General features: G+C 24.2%; 1 protein-coding gene across 1 annotated transcript in view; it reads right to left on the bottom strand.

Moving 5' to 3' along the window:
• The window catches only part of LOC100200452 (F-box/LRR-repeat protein 2), a 34,880-nt gene extending 21,704 nt beyond the window's left edge, over window positions 1–13,176 (bottom strand). The window contains exons 1-4 of the mRNA XM_065810521.1: window positions 13,015–13,176; window positions 10,543–10,607; window positions 7,548–7,602; window positions 5,963–6,037 (exon numbers count right to left, since the gene is read on the bottom strand). Of these exons, the coding sequence (XP_065666593.1) occupies window positions 5,963–6,037; window positions 7,548–7,602; window positions 10,543–10,607; window positions 13,015–13,086 (267 nt within the window). The 5' untranslated portion in view covers window positions 13,087–13,176. The remainder of the gene's footprint in view (window positions 1–5,962; window positions 6,038–7,547; window positions 7,603–10,542; window positions 10,608–13,014) is intronic.
• Between the last annotated feature and the right edge of the window lie 5,227 nt (window positions 13,177–18,403).

Raw genomic sequence — 18,403 nt, 5'->3', positions numbered from 1 at the left:
TAAACTTACCATTTGTGGTAAAAAAACAACTCTTAACAACTCTTTGTGTTTAAAAAAGACAAAACAAGGTACAGTTTATGTTAATACCATTAAATTTAATCGAGGAAATTATTTAAATTTATAATTTTTTTAAAAACAGCAAAAGCACAAATAATAGACTAGAATGTTTTTATTTTCTTAATCAAATGAAAACATTCTGAATGTTTTTTTTTTTTTACTGTTTATATACATCGACTGACAAATAAGTAGAACATGTGAGGAATGCCGTTACATTGACTGACAAATAGGTAGAACATGGAAAGAGTGTTGCTACATTGACTGAAAAATAGGTAAATATGAGAGGAGTGCTGCTAAATCGACTGACAAATAGGTTTTGGGCAGGCAATCTAACAATAAAAAAATATTTTTTTAAAGTTTTAAACCTTTCCGGTCTTCTAAATTATTATTTTTTTTTTAAAACACAAAATTTACATTTTATATAAAATTAAAGATGACCAAGTAAGAGTGTATATATATATATATATATATATATATATATATATATATATATATATATATATATATATATCAACCCTCGGAATTACGAAAAATGAGGTCGGCAATAATATGCCGACCTCAATCTTTTTGGGGTCGGCATCAGGTCGGCAAAAATTATTTGATAGAAAGGTTTAACCATAAAACATAGAAACGAAGTCGGCAAATTTTTGCCGATCTCAAATACTTTCAGGTCGGCAGTTAGGTCGGCATTGCCGAATGCCGACCCTAATTCCGAGGGTTGATATATATATATATATATATTTAATAATATATATATATATATTTAATTATATATATATATATATCATAATAATATAATAAATATATATATAAAAATGTAAATGTATGAAACTATTACTATTTCAATACTTCATATAGGATGAAACTCCCTACTTCAAGACTTCATATAAGATAAAACTTCCTACTTCAAGACTTCATATGAGAAAAGATTCCTTGCTTCAATACTTCATATGAGATAAGACATCAAACTTTGATATTAAAATATGACACTAATGACTAAAATAAATAAAACACAATTATAAAAATAAGTTGAGTTTTTGCAAGTTTTTATGTATGTAGTAGAAGTTATACTTTTCCAATTCAGGTTATAAAATATTAAATCAAAATATGTTATAAATGATGACATCTTGTATGAGAGTTTAACTTAATATATATACATCAATAAATACAAAGTTTTTTTCAATACTAGTTTTTTATTAATTTAAAAAAATTTAACTAGATTTATGATACTAGCAGCTTCAGCATTAACTAGAAACAATTATTTATATTTAATTACAAGCAAATGGCAACGTCACATTTTAATGGCTTCTTTAAAAATCACTTTAAATGGATTTTGGTTATGCAAGTATAAAAACTATGGCATCCAGAATTGCGATTTTACATACTGATCATCGTCTAAATTTATACCTCCATTTTTAGTTTTTTGGATATGTTATATTGAATTTGAATCAATTGTAATACTTGTAATACTGAAATTTTTCAAAAATAAAGCAATTTACATGGCGCTTCATTCTAATTCTTTTGATTTCCTGATTTTTTCCTTTTGATTTCCTGCTTAGACCCTTCTTCCGCTTGTGGTCCTGACAACATACCTGTTATAGTCTTGCAGAAGTGTTCTCCAGATTTGTCGTCTATAGTTTCAAAACTATTTAACAAGTGCTTATCAGAGTCTTATTTTCCGGCCTGCTGGAAAGCGGCACCTGTTATCCCTATTTTCAAAAATTCTGGAGAGTGATACTTCCTATAAGCAAGACTTTTGAGTCTTTAATTAAAAAACACTTAACCTCTCATCTTGAATCTGATAACACACTTACTGATCATCAAAATGGATTTCGATGTTCTCATTCTACTGCTGATTTGTTAATTTACATTTGTTTTTTTTAATTTACATTAACAATCTGCCAGAAATTCTCACACCTAAGGTGGCATTATTCGCTGATGATACTACCATTTATTCTTGTCTTGATAAGAAGCTGACACTTTCTGATTGTTTGGAGAGGACATTTGAGCTTAAAAAAGATCTCACTTCTGTTACAGCATGGGGCTCTCCGTGGCTGGTGAACTTTAACTCAGATAAAACTCAATTTTTTTCAGCTAATCGTTATCACAATAATCTAGATCTTTCTATATTTATGAATAGTAATGTACTCAATGAGTCATCTACCCTTCATCTTCTAAGATTGACTTTCACTTCTGATCAATGTAAACCATATATCAAATCAATTGTAAAATTAGCATCTGCTAAGGTTGCATCTCTTTATCATGCTCGCCACTTTCCAACTCTGGATTCTATTCTTTACCTTTATAAATCTCAAATTCATTCTTGTAAGGAATACTGTTGCCATATCTGGAGCAGATCTTCAAATAATGAGCTTTCTCTTTTAGATAGTTGGACATGCTCTTGCAGGCAACCTTCAACCATTGTCACATCATCGTAATGTTGCTTCTCTTTCTCTTTTCTATCAATTCTATAATAGGCGCTGATCTAAAGAGCTAGCTTCTCTTGTATCATTGACTAAAATTCGTTATCATGTTACTTGTCATTTAATTCTCATCCGCCATTCAAATCTCATCCTTTTACTGTGACTGTTCCTGAGTGCTCCAAAAATTATGATTAGTCTAGTTTTTTTACTTGAACATCAGTTCTTTGGAATTCACTTCCTTCATCTTGTTTTCCTGATTCAAATAACTTGCAATATTTTAAGTCGTCTGTCAATTGTTATCTTGCTCTATAAACTTCATCTTTTCTCTTCCAGTAACTTCCAACTCTAATAGTGGTTGCTTGCAGCCTTATTGGAAGTGAAAATGTTAAAAAAAAAAATCCACAAAGATGATAGCCATGCATGATTTACCAATAAACTTAATGCCATTCATTTTCAACAAATATTAAACAGTCAACATCATGTCATTTAATACACAATTGAAATGGAATTGAATGGATAAAAACAAAAGATTAAGTTTTTTAGATATTCAAATAAACAAATAATCATATAGGTAATTATGATTTTAACATTCATCTATAAAAAGCAATATCAAATATTCAGATTGTAACTGAGATAACTGAGCCCAATTTAAACCATAATACAAAAATCTTAGAAGGCGTATTTATTCATAGAACTTTATCAGTTTCTTTTGAAAAATTTGTAAATAAAGAAATCAAGGTGTATACCTAATAGAACAGTGTAAACAAAAATATATTGGCAAAACAAAAATAAAATCAGTGACAAGAACAAAACAACACCAAAAAAATTTATCGGAAAAAAAATAGGACCAATCCGCAATTAGGCATCATAAAAACTAATGTCCATGCTATATAAAATAGGAGCAAGTAAAAATTTTGAATATATAATATAATAGAATAAATAGAACCTAAAGAATTTAAAAAAAAAGTTTGAGAACCAATTGAAATTCAGTGTAACAAGACCAGATTTAAAAACGAAGGTTTGAATTTAGACAAAAGTATATAAAAATGTAATTCTGGAATACTTTTTATACTTGCGCAACCAAAATGAAACCCATTTTGCAAACTTTAAAGAAGCCATTAAAAAGTAGCGTTACCGTTTGCTTGAATTTAAATATAATTAGTTGTTTGTAATTAAAGCTGAAGCTGCTAGTATCTAGCGAAAATTTCTTAAATTAATAGCATTAGTATTAAATCAATAGTAGTATTGAGAGAACTCACATTTATTGATTTTTATATATCAAAACAAATCAGTTTCAAGAAAAAAAATTTCAAGAAAAATTTAAATTTCAAAAAAATAAAATTATGGATGTTGTTAAATTACCTTTAACTTTGTTGCATAAATAATGAAATGTTTAAATATTAAGCTCCTTTAATAATAAAGAATACAAATAAATATAGTTATTTTGCAACAAGAATCCAACAATATTTAATAAAAGTTGTTCAGTTGTACTTACAACACTACCTAGTTACTAGCCCATTTTTAGTGGAGAGGTTTTGTGGCTTATCTTTTAAAATTTTTAATTATTCTTTTAAAAGTCATTTTGAAAGTAATTGAAATCTTTTCATAACAACAAAGCTTTTTTTATTTTTTAAGATAAATTTTAGCAGACTTTTAAAAGGTATTATATATTTTGATAAACTTAAGGTATAAACTTAAAAGTTATCACCTTACAACGCTACCTAGTTACTAAGCCATTTTAATGGAGAGGTTTTGTTGCTTATTTTTAGAAATTTTAAATTATCTTTTCAAAAGTTATTTTGAAAAAAACTAAAATCTTTTTATAACAACAAAACTTTTTTTATTTTTCAGGATAAATCTTCACAAAAATTTTAGGTACCATTTTCATAAGGTATAAACTTAAAAGCAAAATTTTAGGTACCATTTTCATAAGGTATAAACTTAATAGCTATCACCTTAAAATGTATTATCGTACAAGAGTCATATTGAACATATTAACAAGAAAGAAATATTATGTAGTTGTATTATCAACAAAAAAAACTAAAACAACAAAAAAGATAAAACAAAATAGTAAAAACAAATATCATAAATCTTAAAATGTATTTAAAATGTATTTAAAAACATATTTATACAAATAAAATATGCTTTTATGTAAGCTCATCATATTGTTTTGTGCTTTACACCTCACAATTGTGTATCTCATCATTGAGTAATCAATGATATCTAACGGTTGCTTAGGTTACTTAAGAAACCTAGTAAATTTAAATTTTTTCATCCCAAATTAAATATATCTAAATCTGCAAATGAGCAATAAATTTTTTTTTCCAATTCTATCCAAGGTTTTAGTGAAGCAAGCTGTATGAACAGAAATATTATATTAGTAAAACTGCTTATTTATATCTATCAGTGTGTCAGCTGATGGAATAATGCAGTTTCCTAAGGTCTATATAAAAGTGTTTTGTGTAATTGGCATATACAGATACATAACCAACAAGCCATTACAAATAGTGCAGCTCCAAATAACAAAATTGTCTCATTTAAAGTAAAACTTTCCTTTTACTGTGAACTTCTTCAAAACTCATCACTAAAAATAAACTCTCTCCTTACAACAACTAAATTTGTGACCATATCCTTGACAGCGGATGTCAACTTACTAATATCTACAATATGTTTACCCTTATATATATACTTAATAATGGCAGACCCATAACTTCAGATCTTTAATAAAACTTGTTTATTGTTTCATTAATTTCAACATATTGGCTTTGTTTGAAAAGATTTTTTTAACTTACTTCAAAAGCATCTAGTTTTTCTAAAAGATGTAATTAATTACCCCATGCAATAATAGTGGTCTGATATACATGCTACCATAGTGGTCCAATAGACTAAAGTATTGGCATCAAGAGTATGACATAAATTGTCTCTGGTTTGTTTGTGAATAAAAGATCAATGAAAGTACTGGAATTCATTTATAATTCCAGTACTTTCATTTTAATTTTATTATTAATTTATAATTAAATAAATAATAAAATTAAAATGAAAGTACTTGTTTATAATTAAACATTTAATTCAATAATAATTTTTTAACTTGAACTTGAACCATTAAGATTCAATGATTTTGTATTTTAAGTCATTTTGTTAAATAGAAGGAAGTAGAAATAATTGTTGAAATTGATGCTATTATCTATACTTTTGTTGAAAGCGATGTAATTATCAATACTCCCATTTTCAGTACTTTATTATACTTTTATTATCTTTAAGGTATAAATAATGCAGTTAACCACGTTATTTATAATACTAGTAAATATGTTATATAATAACGTTTTCTGTTTCTTTTAACACACAAAAAAAGTTTGCAACAGTTTAAGAAAAATTAGATAATAGAAAATAAAAATAAAACTATTAAATAAATCAGAACATTAATACAGTAAACCATTGTAAACCTTACAAAAAATTTGTAAATCAATATGAAAATAATAAACCTTGACATCCTTTTGAAAACTAAAAAGATTGACACTTTGCCAGTTACTCCCATCCAAAGCTAAAACATTCCATGTCTAAAATATTTCATTTATTTGATTATACAAATTTGAAGCAATCATAATAATTAAACGTATATTTCACAATTTTCCAATTAATTAACAAACAATTAAATATCAACTTGTTTCTCCACGCAGCAGCCTTGTTAATCAAGGTTCGTATTTCGGAGATATAGAGCTGAGAGAGGGTTATAACCTCAATTAAGTAGCCTCCTCGTATGTAGTGGCCTTTTTGGCCTTGAGAAGGTAAATTAACAAAAAAACAGAAAAAAAAAAATTTTTTTTTTTCAAATCAATTATCAAACTTATTATTAAATATTGTTATATTTCTATAAATATTGGTTTTTGTAGATAAATGAATTATTAAATATAATATATAACCATAAAATATAAATAACAAAAATAGATACAATAAATATTTTTTTATTGCAAAATATTGAATTCAATTATGTATAAATAATAATAGACAAAAATTAAAATATAATATAAAAAACAAAAATTTAAAAATTTAAACAAAAAAAGGTTTTTAAAGGAATAAAAAAAATGTATAATAAATAGGAATAAAAAATAATGAACAGAAATAAAAAAAACAAATGTTTTACAAGAACAAAAAAAAATATATATATATATATATATATATATATATATATATAACTATGAATGCATCTTTAGATAACATAAGACATATATATATATATATATATATATATATATATATATATATATATATATATATATATATATATATATATGCATATATATATATTTAAAACCTGACAACAAATAAGACGCCCTCTTATATCATTTATAAAATTTTACATTTTTACAATTTCTAATACATTTTAAAAAATGAATATATATGCTGTGCTTTCAAAAAAAGTTCATTAAGATTTTTTTATATACAAGTGTTATTTAACTCAAGCTGCATTATTACTAAAAAAACTGCAATAAATTTAAAGCTGTTTGGAATTATACTATTCAGTTTGAACTTTTTAACAAGAATTTTCTTTTTCAATTTTTGTACCATGAAGTTGCTTTCATCACTAAAAATTATTAACTTTCACTTTTTCAAAGCTCTAGTTTCTAGTCCTTTTTTTAAAATTAATAGAAAAACAAAGACAAAATAAAATTTTTTTTAAAAACAAACAATGATTTAGCAAATTTAACAATTTCAGATTTTGTGAGAGCAGGGAAAATTTTTTTAAAAGCTTTAAACCTTTTTATCTGAACATTTTTAAAATTCATCCTTCAATAGAACTGTTGGTCTTTTAAATTGAACCACATTTAACTCCATTCAGGTTGTTAATCAGTGTGTAATGCTGCTAATTTTGATACAACCATTTTAATTTTCTTTACATCCTTAACAGCAACTTTAAAAAATTTGTGGTTAAGCAGGTAACCATTAGCAACTGAAAACTCTTTTACTAATTTTAACTAAATGTCTTTTTTTTTTTTTGAAAGCACTGTTTAAAAGTGTATAAAAACAATTTCATACATAACTTTGTAACTAATGATTTTAACACCATACCCTAGAAACTTGGGCACATCTGCAAAGACTAACAATATCTAAGTAGGAAAAAATCCTAAAAAAAACAACCTTTATAGATATGTATGTACATTTACTCTTATCACATACTAACAGTAATATATAATCAATCTTTAAAATTATTTCATTACAAATAACCAAACTTACTGATTATAACCAAACTACCTGCTTATAACTTTCTGTAATTATAACATTTATTAAATGTATAAAAACATTTATTAATTGTATAAAAACAGTAGCTTTCTTTATGCTTGATTTATTTGTCTTCTTAAATTGAAAGTGCAAATAAACAAAAAAACATGACAGTAGTGAAACAAGAATAATTAATAATCAAATTAAAAAATAAATCACATTAATCATCTCTTTTTTTGTTTGTTTTATTTTGAAAGCCATCAACTCCAAAAATAGTAAACAGGCTAAAAATTCAGAACAACTATACTAAAATTAACTGTCAAATTATTTTATCTTTATATCTGTATTTTATTATTACTGTATCAAGCAGGGTGTTACAACATAATATGTCTGGTAGATCTGTCGACATATTTTCAGACATTTTCTGCCGACATAAAATATGTCCCACATATTTTCTATCGAAGTATTTTGACATAATTTTATGTCTGAACTATTTTCTACTGACATAAAATATGTCAGACATAATTCTATCGACATATTTTGACATAATTTTATGTCTGAATTATTTTCTGCTGACATAAAACATGTCCCACATATTTTCTATTGACGTATTTTGACATAATTTTATGTCTGAATTATTTTCTACTGATATAAAATATGTCAGACATTTTCTATTGACGTATTTTGACATAATTATATGTCTGACATATTTGCTGTTTGATATTCTTGAAGAAAAAATCAATCTAACATATTTATTGCGCATTTCAGCTTTCAGCTTAATTTAAAAAGTAAAGTTAAAAAAGTTTAACAAATTTGTTGCTTTTTTGCAATCAATTATGCTTCATAAAACTTTTGTTTTAAACCCTATCAACAAACATCAATTGTTTCATAAAGGTCTTTTTCTGCCCTTTTTAGCGATTTATCATTTCATAGTATTGATTAATATTGACTAGTATTGATGCATCCTTTGAGAGTATTTGATAGTATTGATAAGTAATGGCGATTTCCCTTATTAGAATTTAGAAACCATTTCAAGCTGAGTTTTTATAACTGAAAGTTGTTTTTATTAATATGATTAAACTTAAAATTATTTTTTTGATTAAAATAAAAATAAATAAAAATATTTTCAGTTATTTTTAGTTAATGGTTGATCCTGAAAAAGCTTTCATTATGAAAAAATGAATTCAAAAGATTCTATAAAAAAAAACGGTTCACAGAATTTCAAAAATTTTGTGCTAAATTAAATTCATTTAAGCTGAAGAATTTGAAATATTTCGCAAAAATTATATTCAGCTCATTAAATTCATATGAAGAAGACTAACCGGTAATAATTTATAACTAATTACGAATAATATACTTATAGTTATAATAGTTATGATTTATTTAACAATAAAATAATTGACAATTGCATTATAACTGCATAATTGCATTATAAATTTGCATAAAATGTTTTGAGTGAAATATATATTGGAATAATTATTTTTTTGGTTTTCCTTACAATTTAAAGTCAAAAATGGAGAATAATTTATTGAATGAACAAGTGAAAAGTCAATTTAAAATTAATAAAGAAAGAGGAAAATGTAAAATGTGCAAAAAATTTTACAAAGGGAAATTAAGTAACCTCAAAGATCACCTTCTTCGAAAACTTAATATGAATTTAATGAGCTGAATATAACTTTTGCAAAATATTTCAAATTCTTTAGCTTAAATGAATTTAATTTGGCACGAAATTTTTGAAATTCTGTGAAGCGTTTTTTTTATAGAATCTTTTGAATTCAATTTTTCATAATGAAATCTTTTTTAGGATCAACTATTAATTAAAAAAACTGAAAATGTTTTTTTTTATTATTTATTTTTTATTATTATTTTTTATCAAAAGAATAATTTTAAGTTTAGTTATACTAATAAAAACCACTTTCAGTAATAAAAACTCAACTTGAGATGGTTTTTACATTCTAATAAGGGAAATCGCCAATACTAATCAATACTATCAAATACTATCAAATGATGCATAAATACTAGTCAATATTAGTCAATACTATTAAATGATACATCGCTAAAAAGGGCAGAAAAAGACCTTTATGAAACAATTGATGTTTGTTTATAGGGTTTAAAATAAAAGTTTTATGAAGCATAACTGATTGCAAAAAAGCAACAAATTTATTAAACTATTTTCACTTTACTTTTTAAATTAAGCTGAAAGCAGAAAACATATCTCAGCCATATTTGACAGATAACAACCCTGGTATCAATCTGAAATGCGCAATAAATTTGTTAGATTGATTTTTTCTTGAAAATATCAAAAAACAAATATGTCAGACATAAAATTATGTCAAAATACGTCAATAGAAAATGTCTGACATATTTTATGTCAGCAGAAAATAATTCAGATATAAAATTATGTCAAAATATGTCGACAGAAAACATCTGGGACATATATATGTCGACAGAAAACATATCTCAGACATATTTGACAGATAACAACCCTGGTATCAAGTACTATGTGCTGTGTGGTTTAAACAGCTAACTTTATAACCAGCAGAGATTTTCCTTGCCTAATAGTCAACATTATCAGCAGAAAAGAAAACATTTTTATTGGAACAAATAAAAATAAACAGATAAATTTTAAAAAGAAATTAGTATTAAATAAACTTTTAACTAGCCATGTAAAAGATAAAACAATACTTAAAAAGTTTTAGTTAACCATGTCTAACCTTAAAAAATAACCTATTTTAAAAATAACAATTTCTTAAAAATAAGTAATGGTAAAAACTTGAAAATTAATGAAAAAGCTAATAAAAAACCCTTAAAAGTATATGACTGATATGGCTGCTTAAAAACCAACCTTAAAAAAAGTTCCTTGTGTAATTTTTTATTAATTAATCCTGTCAAAGTGTCAGAAAGATAACCCTAAAAAGAAAGATAAAATAGATAACAAAAACATTTAAAATCAAAAACTAGAAATTAAAACCAAAAATTAGAAGTATAAAGAAAAAGTTACAAAATCACTACAAAGTTATAAAACTTTATAATTGTATAATATAATATAAATGATAATTATATAATATAAATTATAATTATATAATATAAATGATTTGTCATTAAAATTGTAATTTTCAATTTGTATTAAAAATAGGGTAATATATTCAATACCATTAATAACAATCCATCATGTTATTGTAGTATGGATATAAGTTTGAAATTATATATTTTAAAAATTAAAAAAGATTTTTTCTTCTATTTTTTTTATTCAAATAAATCAAATGACTACCATATAAATTTATTATAAAGTAGTAATAAATAAAAAAATTAAAAACTAAAATATTGAAATGAAAAAAAGTGTTTATATGTATCAAAAAAAAAATGTGGGCAAAATAAACAAACCACATCAACAAAATTAACTAACTATAAGAACAAAAAAATAAATAAAAAACACAAAAATAATAAAAATTAATCTTTTGTTGACAACTCTTTAGCTTTTAAGCATTCATTGATCCATTTCAGCATGGAATTCACTAAATTTTTAGTAATATCTTTTGGAACATTATTTAGTAATTTTGTTACTTCTTCTTTCAGCTGGTCCAGATCTTTTATTTCAATTTTACCAAGATTGTGGTCTAATCAAGACCATACATTTTCTATGCAATTCAGATCTGGAGATCTCAATTGCACTCAAAAGTCATGCCTTGGCCTTGGCATGCCAAGACATGACTTTAATGTTGTTTTCTTCAAACCATTGCTTGCAAATCTTAGCAGTATGACATAGAGCATTATCTTGATAATTCCCATGTCTTTTCGGAAAATATCATTAGAAGGCATCGAATAATTATCCAATATGTCTAAATATAAACAATACTGCCACTACTTTGTTTTGTTCTATACATAAAACAATCTGGACGCATTTTTTCATGTGGCGTTCTTCTCAGTATTACTCAGTTTTTTCTTGAATCAACCTCAACGTTCATTTCATCGCTGAAAAGAAAGTTGTGCCACATGCTCTTTGACCAAATTTTATGAGCTAAGCACCAGTTTTTTCTTGATATCTAATATTTTTTGATAGACATGGTTTTTTGCAAGCAGCTTGCCACATATAATTGTACTTTTGTATTACTCTTCTAATTGTTCGAGCACTAACAACAACACCAGAAGCTTCCTGCCCTTTTCAACTGAGATCAGTAGATGATAACTTTCTATTTTTCACTATGCGAATAAGTGAACATTTATTTATTTCATTTTAAATGCTGGGTCTTCTGAGACGCGGAAGATTTTCAGTTGTATTGTATTCATGATATCAATTCATTATTTTGCTAACAGTTGCATGTGTTGTGTTTAAATGTTTTGCAATTTTTCTCATTAAGATGTTTTGTTCATCCATTGTTATGATTTTACATTTTGTCATATTATCAATAGTTTTTCCAGTCATTTTGATTTTCTTATTACTGAAATGTTAATTAGATGCTAGTTTTTATATTCCATTTACACAAACTTTTCAAATATTCATAAAAATTAAAAAAAAAAATTATCTAACAATTATTATTAATTCGCAAATAAGTTCAAAGTTTTACTCAAAGACAAATGCAATTTCAAGAAATTTTGAAATAATAGAGTGGATTGTTAATTTTGGCCATTATAATTTTTTTAGATTATGAGGTAAGTGTTAAAAAAACCCAGATAATTAGCACATCGATTGATACTTTTATGAATATGGTGCTCATCAATTTACACTTTTCATATTTGAAAAGAGTCAAACAATCATTGATTTATTATCAATCAAAAGTCGAATGATCTCAAAAAAATAATGGTGGATTGTTATTAATGGCCAATACTGTATAGACTTATATACTGAATATTCCATACAAATACACAGCCTCATAAAACAACATTTTGATATTAGAGTTCAACTTTTTTTGATCTTAGCTTATTTTACAGATAAAAAATAATTTTTTTTTTAATGATGTTAAAATACTTTATTTAACTTTAAAAAAAAAAACATTTTTATAATTTTTATAATCTATAAAAGAAATTTGCTTTTATGCAATGATTTTTTTATTTTTTTTTTAAGTAATCTTCTAATGTCACGTTGGGATATTAGGTGCAAATGAACAAAAACATGTTTACAGTCCTTGTTGCAAAAAATGCCATATTCAGAATAACTCTTATCCAAACAGTGAGAAGCATGAGAAAAAAACACATTTAAGAATAGTAATTAAATATTATTCAATTTCTTAAGTAAACAATGTTTTAGTTACAGTAGTTTGTTTTGCCTGCATTTTTGTCTTTAAAAACAATCTTACACTTTGATAAAGATAAAAATCACCTCAAAACGACTTCTTCCTTTACTTCCTGCGCTTCCGTTGCTAACTGATATTACTGTGTGATTTGAATGCATGGAAGAAGTCTGCACCAAAGTATGCAAACTTTTCAAATATAAATTACAATCATTTTATGTATATAAACATCTAAATAAAAATATATACTTAATAAAATGTTATATATATAAACATCTATATATGTATATATATATATATATATATATATATATATATATATATATATATATATATATATATATATATATATTTATATATATATATATATATGCATTTATTCATTGTGGGTAGTTATATATGAAGTAGTTAGCTTAATTCATTTGGTCAATTAATTTTTTTTTGGGTACTGTAAACTTTCATAACTTTGCATTTTTTGTTATAATTTTTTTAATAATTTTATGCTCTAATTTTTTGTCCATTTAACTTTTTTAATTCATTCATTGAGATCATCCTGTAATATTTCTTGATCTTTTTGGCTTTTTTCGGCAATAAACTTACTGTCATCTGCAAATATCAAAAAATCTGCAAAGCGGTGATAAAACTTCATGTTGTGGTACACCACTTAATACTGGAAGCAATTCAGATACTTCATTATTAATTACAACTCTTTGTTGCCTGTTCTAGAATATTTAATTCTGTTTGTCTTGCTGACCAAAATGAGGAAAGAAAAGTAATATAAAAGAGAATATTCAAAGCTTTTTTCACTACAAAAACTGAAATGTGGGAATACTCAGTGCATTGTGAAATCTGTAATAGAAAAATTTAATAGCTAGAATCTTATTGGGAAAATATTAGGAATATGTTATGATGCAACTACTCTAAACAGTGGACATTTGAAAGACTCTATTGATTCATTAAAAGGTCTGTCAGTCAAGGTACTTTATCTACCCTATCGCCATCATATTGCAGAAATTATGGTTTCAGCTGCATAGAATGTTCTATTAGGATTTTCTGTTGCACCAATTGATAGTGTTTTTGGTTTACTCCAAAAATCATAAAAATCTGTAGACAAAGAAATCGCTAATATAACCAAGTACAATGAAAAAGACAGATTGATGTTAACCCTCAGATAATCTACTTTTGACATTTAAAATGAGTTCTAGAATTTCACAAAAAAGTTATTAAGAAATGGCTATCCAAAAATTGTTGGAAACAATTTTTTTTTTCTTGGGAGTCAGCAAGAGAAATTAAATTTGAAGCTTCCGGTACTTATAGCCATTCAGGATGGATGTCCAAAATATTCTACAGAATTAAAATGACACAACTATTGAAACAATTATGTGATAAAATTATAATTGATAATCAGTGTACCAAAAAACTTTGCCATTTTTCATTAGAAATGAATCAAATTTATATGCAATTTTTTAAGTGTCTTTATGCTGCTGACAGTCCAACAAATGACTTGATTTCAATTTAAAACTTACAAAAACTTATTATACCTGAAGTTAACAATTATCATAAAACAATGGCTATAGCAATTTTTCACCAAATTGAAAATCATTTTATTTGTTTATACAAAAACAATGTTACTATTGTGTTAGCTAGCAAAAGTGTATAGCAAAGTATAGTTATTATTAAAAATTTTTTAGCAAAAAAGTTATTTAAATACCCATTTAATGATGTTTTTTATATATATGTACATATATATATTTACATATATATATATATATATACATATATATATGCATATATATATATACATATATATATATATATATACATATATATATATATACATACATATATATATATATATATATATATATATATATATATATATATATATATATATATATATATATATATATATATATAGTTTTTTTTGTTCCCATATCTGACAGCTGTCAGATATGGGGACAAAGTTCATCCATTTATAGAAAACCCTTATAAATCTTAAAAATAAATCATTTAGAATAATTCACTGTCAACCTCATAGTTTAGTTCCGAGAATATAATCTTTCTAAAATTCTAAAGCTCATCTACTTATCAAACTGTGTACTTGTATAGGCCAATATCCACAACAATATGCCCAACTGCTTCAATAGCTATTTTGAATTCACAAATGATAGTCATAGTCATAAACTTACATCTGTATCTTATTGTAGTCTCTCTGTGCCTTTAAAACAAACATGTAGGTATGGCATTAGGTCAATCAAGTATCAATCAATTCACTGCTAGAACTCTGTTCCTGTTAAAACTAAAAAAAATATTCTCTAAATTGACAAATAGAAATGCCTTCATAACCCATGTAAAAAAAGTTTATCCTCAATAAAAATAATCAATGAACTATCTTCTATACAATTGCCCCCTTTTTAGTTATTCCCTATAACTAAATTTTTTTCTACAATAACGCTATTTTCTATAATTTGTAACTATAACTTTAAGTTATTTTCTCTATAACTTTTTAATAATATAAATTTATAAAAGTCGTAAAATAGAAGCTTAAATATAAAACTCATAAAATAAAAATATAAAACTCTAAAAATAGAAGACAAAAAAAGTATAAATATTCATTTGGTCTCAATTAATTACCCTCATCTTCATCATTCTGTAAAGTTTATAAAGCTGTAAAGCTATATATTAAATATATAAGTTATGTTATTAAATATATCTATATTTCTATTCCTTCTAAAATATTATGCTTAAAAGATTTTGATACATAATAAAACTTTTCTAAGACTTCTACTTCTTCAATTCTTCTTTCCAAGTTATTAATCTCTCTCCATTTTCTTTTCTCCTTTTTATCTGTTATATTATTTTGTTATCGATATTATTATGGTTTTTATATTTTTACTTTGCATTATTAATGATAATAATCTCTATTTGCTACAAATATTTTATTTTGAATATAGCAGTAAAAATATATATAGGTTATTATGTTTCATATTATTGTATTTAATATTGTTATTACTTTTTTATCATGGTTATTGTTATTATTATTGTTATATCATTATTATTACTATTATTATTATTATTGTTATTATTATTATTATTATTATTGTTATTATTATTATTATTATTATTATTATTATTATTATTATTATTAATATTATTATTATTATTATTATTATTATTATTATTATTATTATTATTATTATTATTATTATTATGCTATAATTTTTACCATCATAGTTCTTTACATGTCAACATAACTGTTTGCAAATATCCCACAAATTATATATATATATATATATATATATATATATATATATATATATATATATATATATATATATATATATATTTATACATTAATTATTAAAGTGAAAATATATTGATTTAAATATATTGAAATAGATAAATAAATATACATATATACATATTTATATATATATTTATACATACATATATATATACATATATATATATATATATATATATATATATATATATATATATATATATATATATATATATATTTATATATATATATATATATATATATATATATATATATATATATATATATATATATATATATATATATATATATATACATATATACATATACATATATATTAAACAAGCCACAAGTTTATACAAAATATAAATATATATATATATATATGTTATATATATATTTTTTTTATATAAATATATATTTAAGTATCCACACACACACATTGATAGCATAAATTAGTTACTTAACATCAAAGTTACTATTTTTTATTTTTTTATTTTTTCTTTTTCTTTTTTTTTTTTTTTTTTTTTTTTTTGACAAAGAATTTTGTTTGTTTTGAAAAATGACGCATGCGCTTGGACTGCAATATATGGTTCCGCATTATTTTCTTCTAGTGAAACTTGTCCGAAATTTATTTAAATCGAAAGCAAAGTTCGTCCAAGTATCTGATAATTTATTGATCTTATTTTCTATTTAGGTTTTCTTAATGTAATTTAAAACAAAAATATTAAAATCATATCTTTAATAGGAAAATATGTTTTATAACGACGTCTATTTTACGCTAGTTTTTTTTTCTTTCTTGTACATTTAATATTTATTTGACAATATCTAAATTAACATTAACTAGATGAATAAATGAATTCGTCACTTAAATGAATTATCAAACGAGCATATTTTTTTAAAAGAAAATGGTTTTGAAATTTTATTAAAGAAAAATTTTACGCTAACTTATGACAAACTTATTTATCAAGCAAATTTTTATTTTTAAGTTCCATTAAGTTCCATTTATTTGTTATTACTAATTAGTATATTTAAACATTATACAATATTTAGTTATTTTAATAGGGATATAAAAAATGTTTTCTAATAATATTAGAACATAAGAGTTTCTTCCATAAAGTTCAAAACTGTGTGAGAATGAAGTGTTACAACATTAAGGTAAGATAGCTACCGCATTAAGATCACTTTTTAAAAAATGCTTGGTATTTAGTATCAGACTTTTGTTTCATTCATATTGAATGAAAGAAAAAAAGTTAAATTGCATCATTATATAATAAATGCAATCTAAATTTCCATTTTTAGGAAAAAATACCATATAGAGAAAGGTCGAATTCAGTTAGTTTGGCGCCTAATAAGTTTTACAAAGTGCACGTCTAAAGAGAATCATATATTAAGTTTTTATAAACTAAAGTTTAACAATAAAACACAGCAAAAATGTTATACAGGTTAAATCTAAGGTTGAAACACCGCGCTTCTGGCGAGTTGAGTTTTGTTGAACTTACGGAAATCCTTATTTATATATCTTTAATCTTGATATCCTCGTGTGTGTTTTGATTAAAATCTTATCATTTGATTTCTTACAGATAAAATAACAGTAAGATAATGTCAAGACAAAACTAAAAGTTTTTAATTATTCCCCCCCCCCCCCCACATCCCCTCCTTAAAACTGTCGCTAAGTCACGGTGATTCAATACTTATTAAAACTAGGACTTTTATGCGCATGCGTTAGTTGCAAATATCAATGATTATTATTTCGATGACTATCATTATTTCGATATAAATAAATTTTTCCGTAGTCTGCAAATTTTAAAATCTATGGCACCTCCTTTTAGTGCATGCTAAATATCGCTTACCTATTTCGATTAACCGTGTTAAGCATTCATTATATATTGTTTACCAGTTTGCTTGTTTGCTTGTGTTTTTTGTTGTTGGTAAACTATATCTTGTGAAATGAAGCAAAACAGATCATAAATGAACTTGATTAAGAATAGATTTTGAAGTAGTAAGTCCGCTTTACGGTGATCAACAAAGCTTTGTTATTAGCAAATTTAACACATTCTATTAATTTATACTTTAGAAGAACTAAAATTTTTTTTAGTTCTTCTAAAGTATAAATTAATAGAATGTGGCAAGGTGGCATAACTCAGTTGATTTCAATTAAAAAACGGCTAAAATAAATCATCGTTTTATTCACA

Source organism: Hydra vulgaris, chromosome 11 (genome assembly GCF_038396675.1).
Source record: "Hydra vulgaris chromosome 11, alternate assembly HydraT2T_AEP".
In the NCBI taxonomy this organism is placed as follows: Eukaryota; Metazoa; Cnidaria; class Hydrozoa; order Anthoathecata; family Hydridae; genus Hydra; species Hydra vulgaris.
The sequence above is the reverse complement of the archived record's forward strand: the minus strand, read 5'-3'. Positions and strand labels throughout refer to the sequence as shown.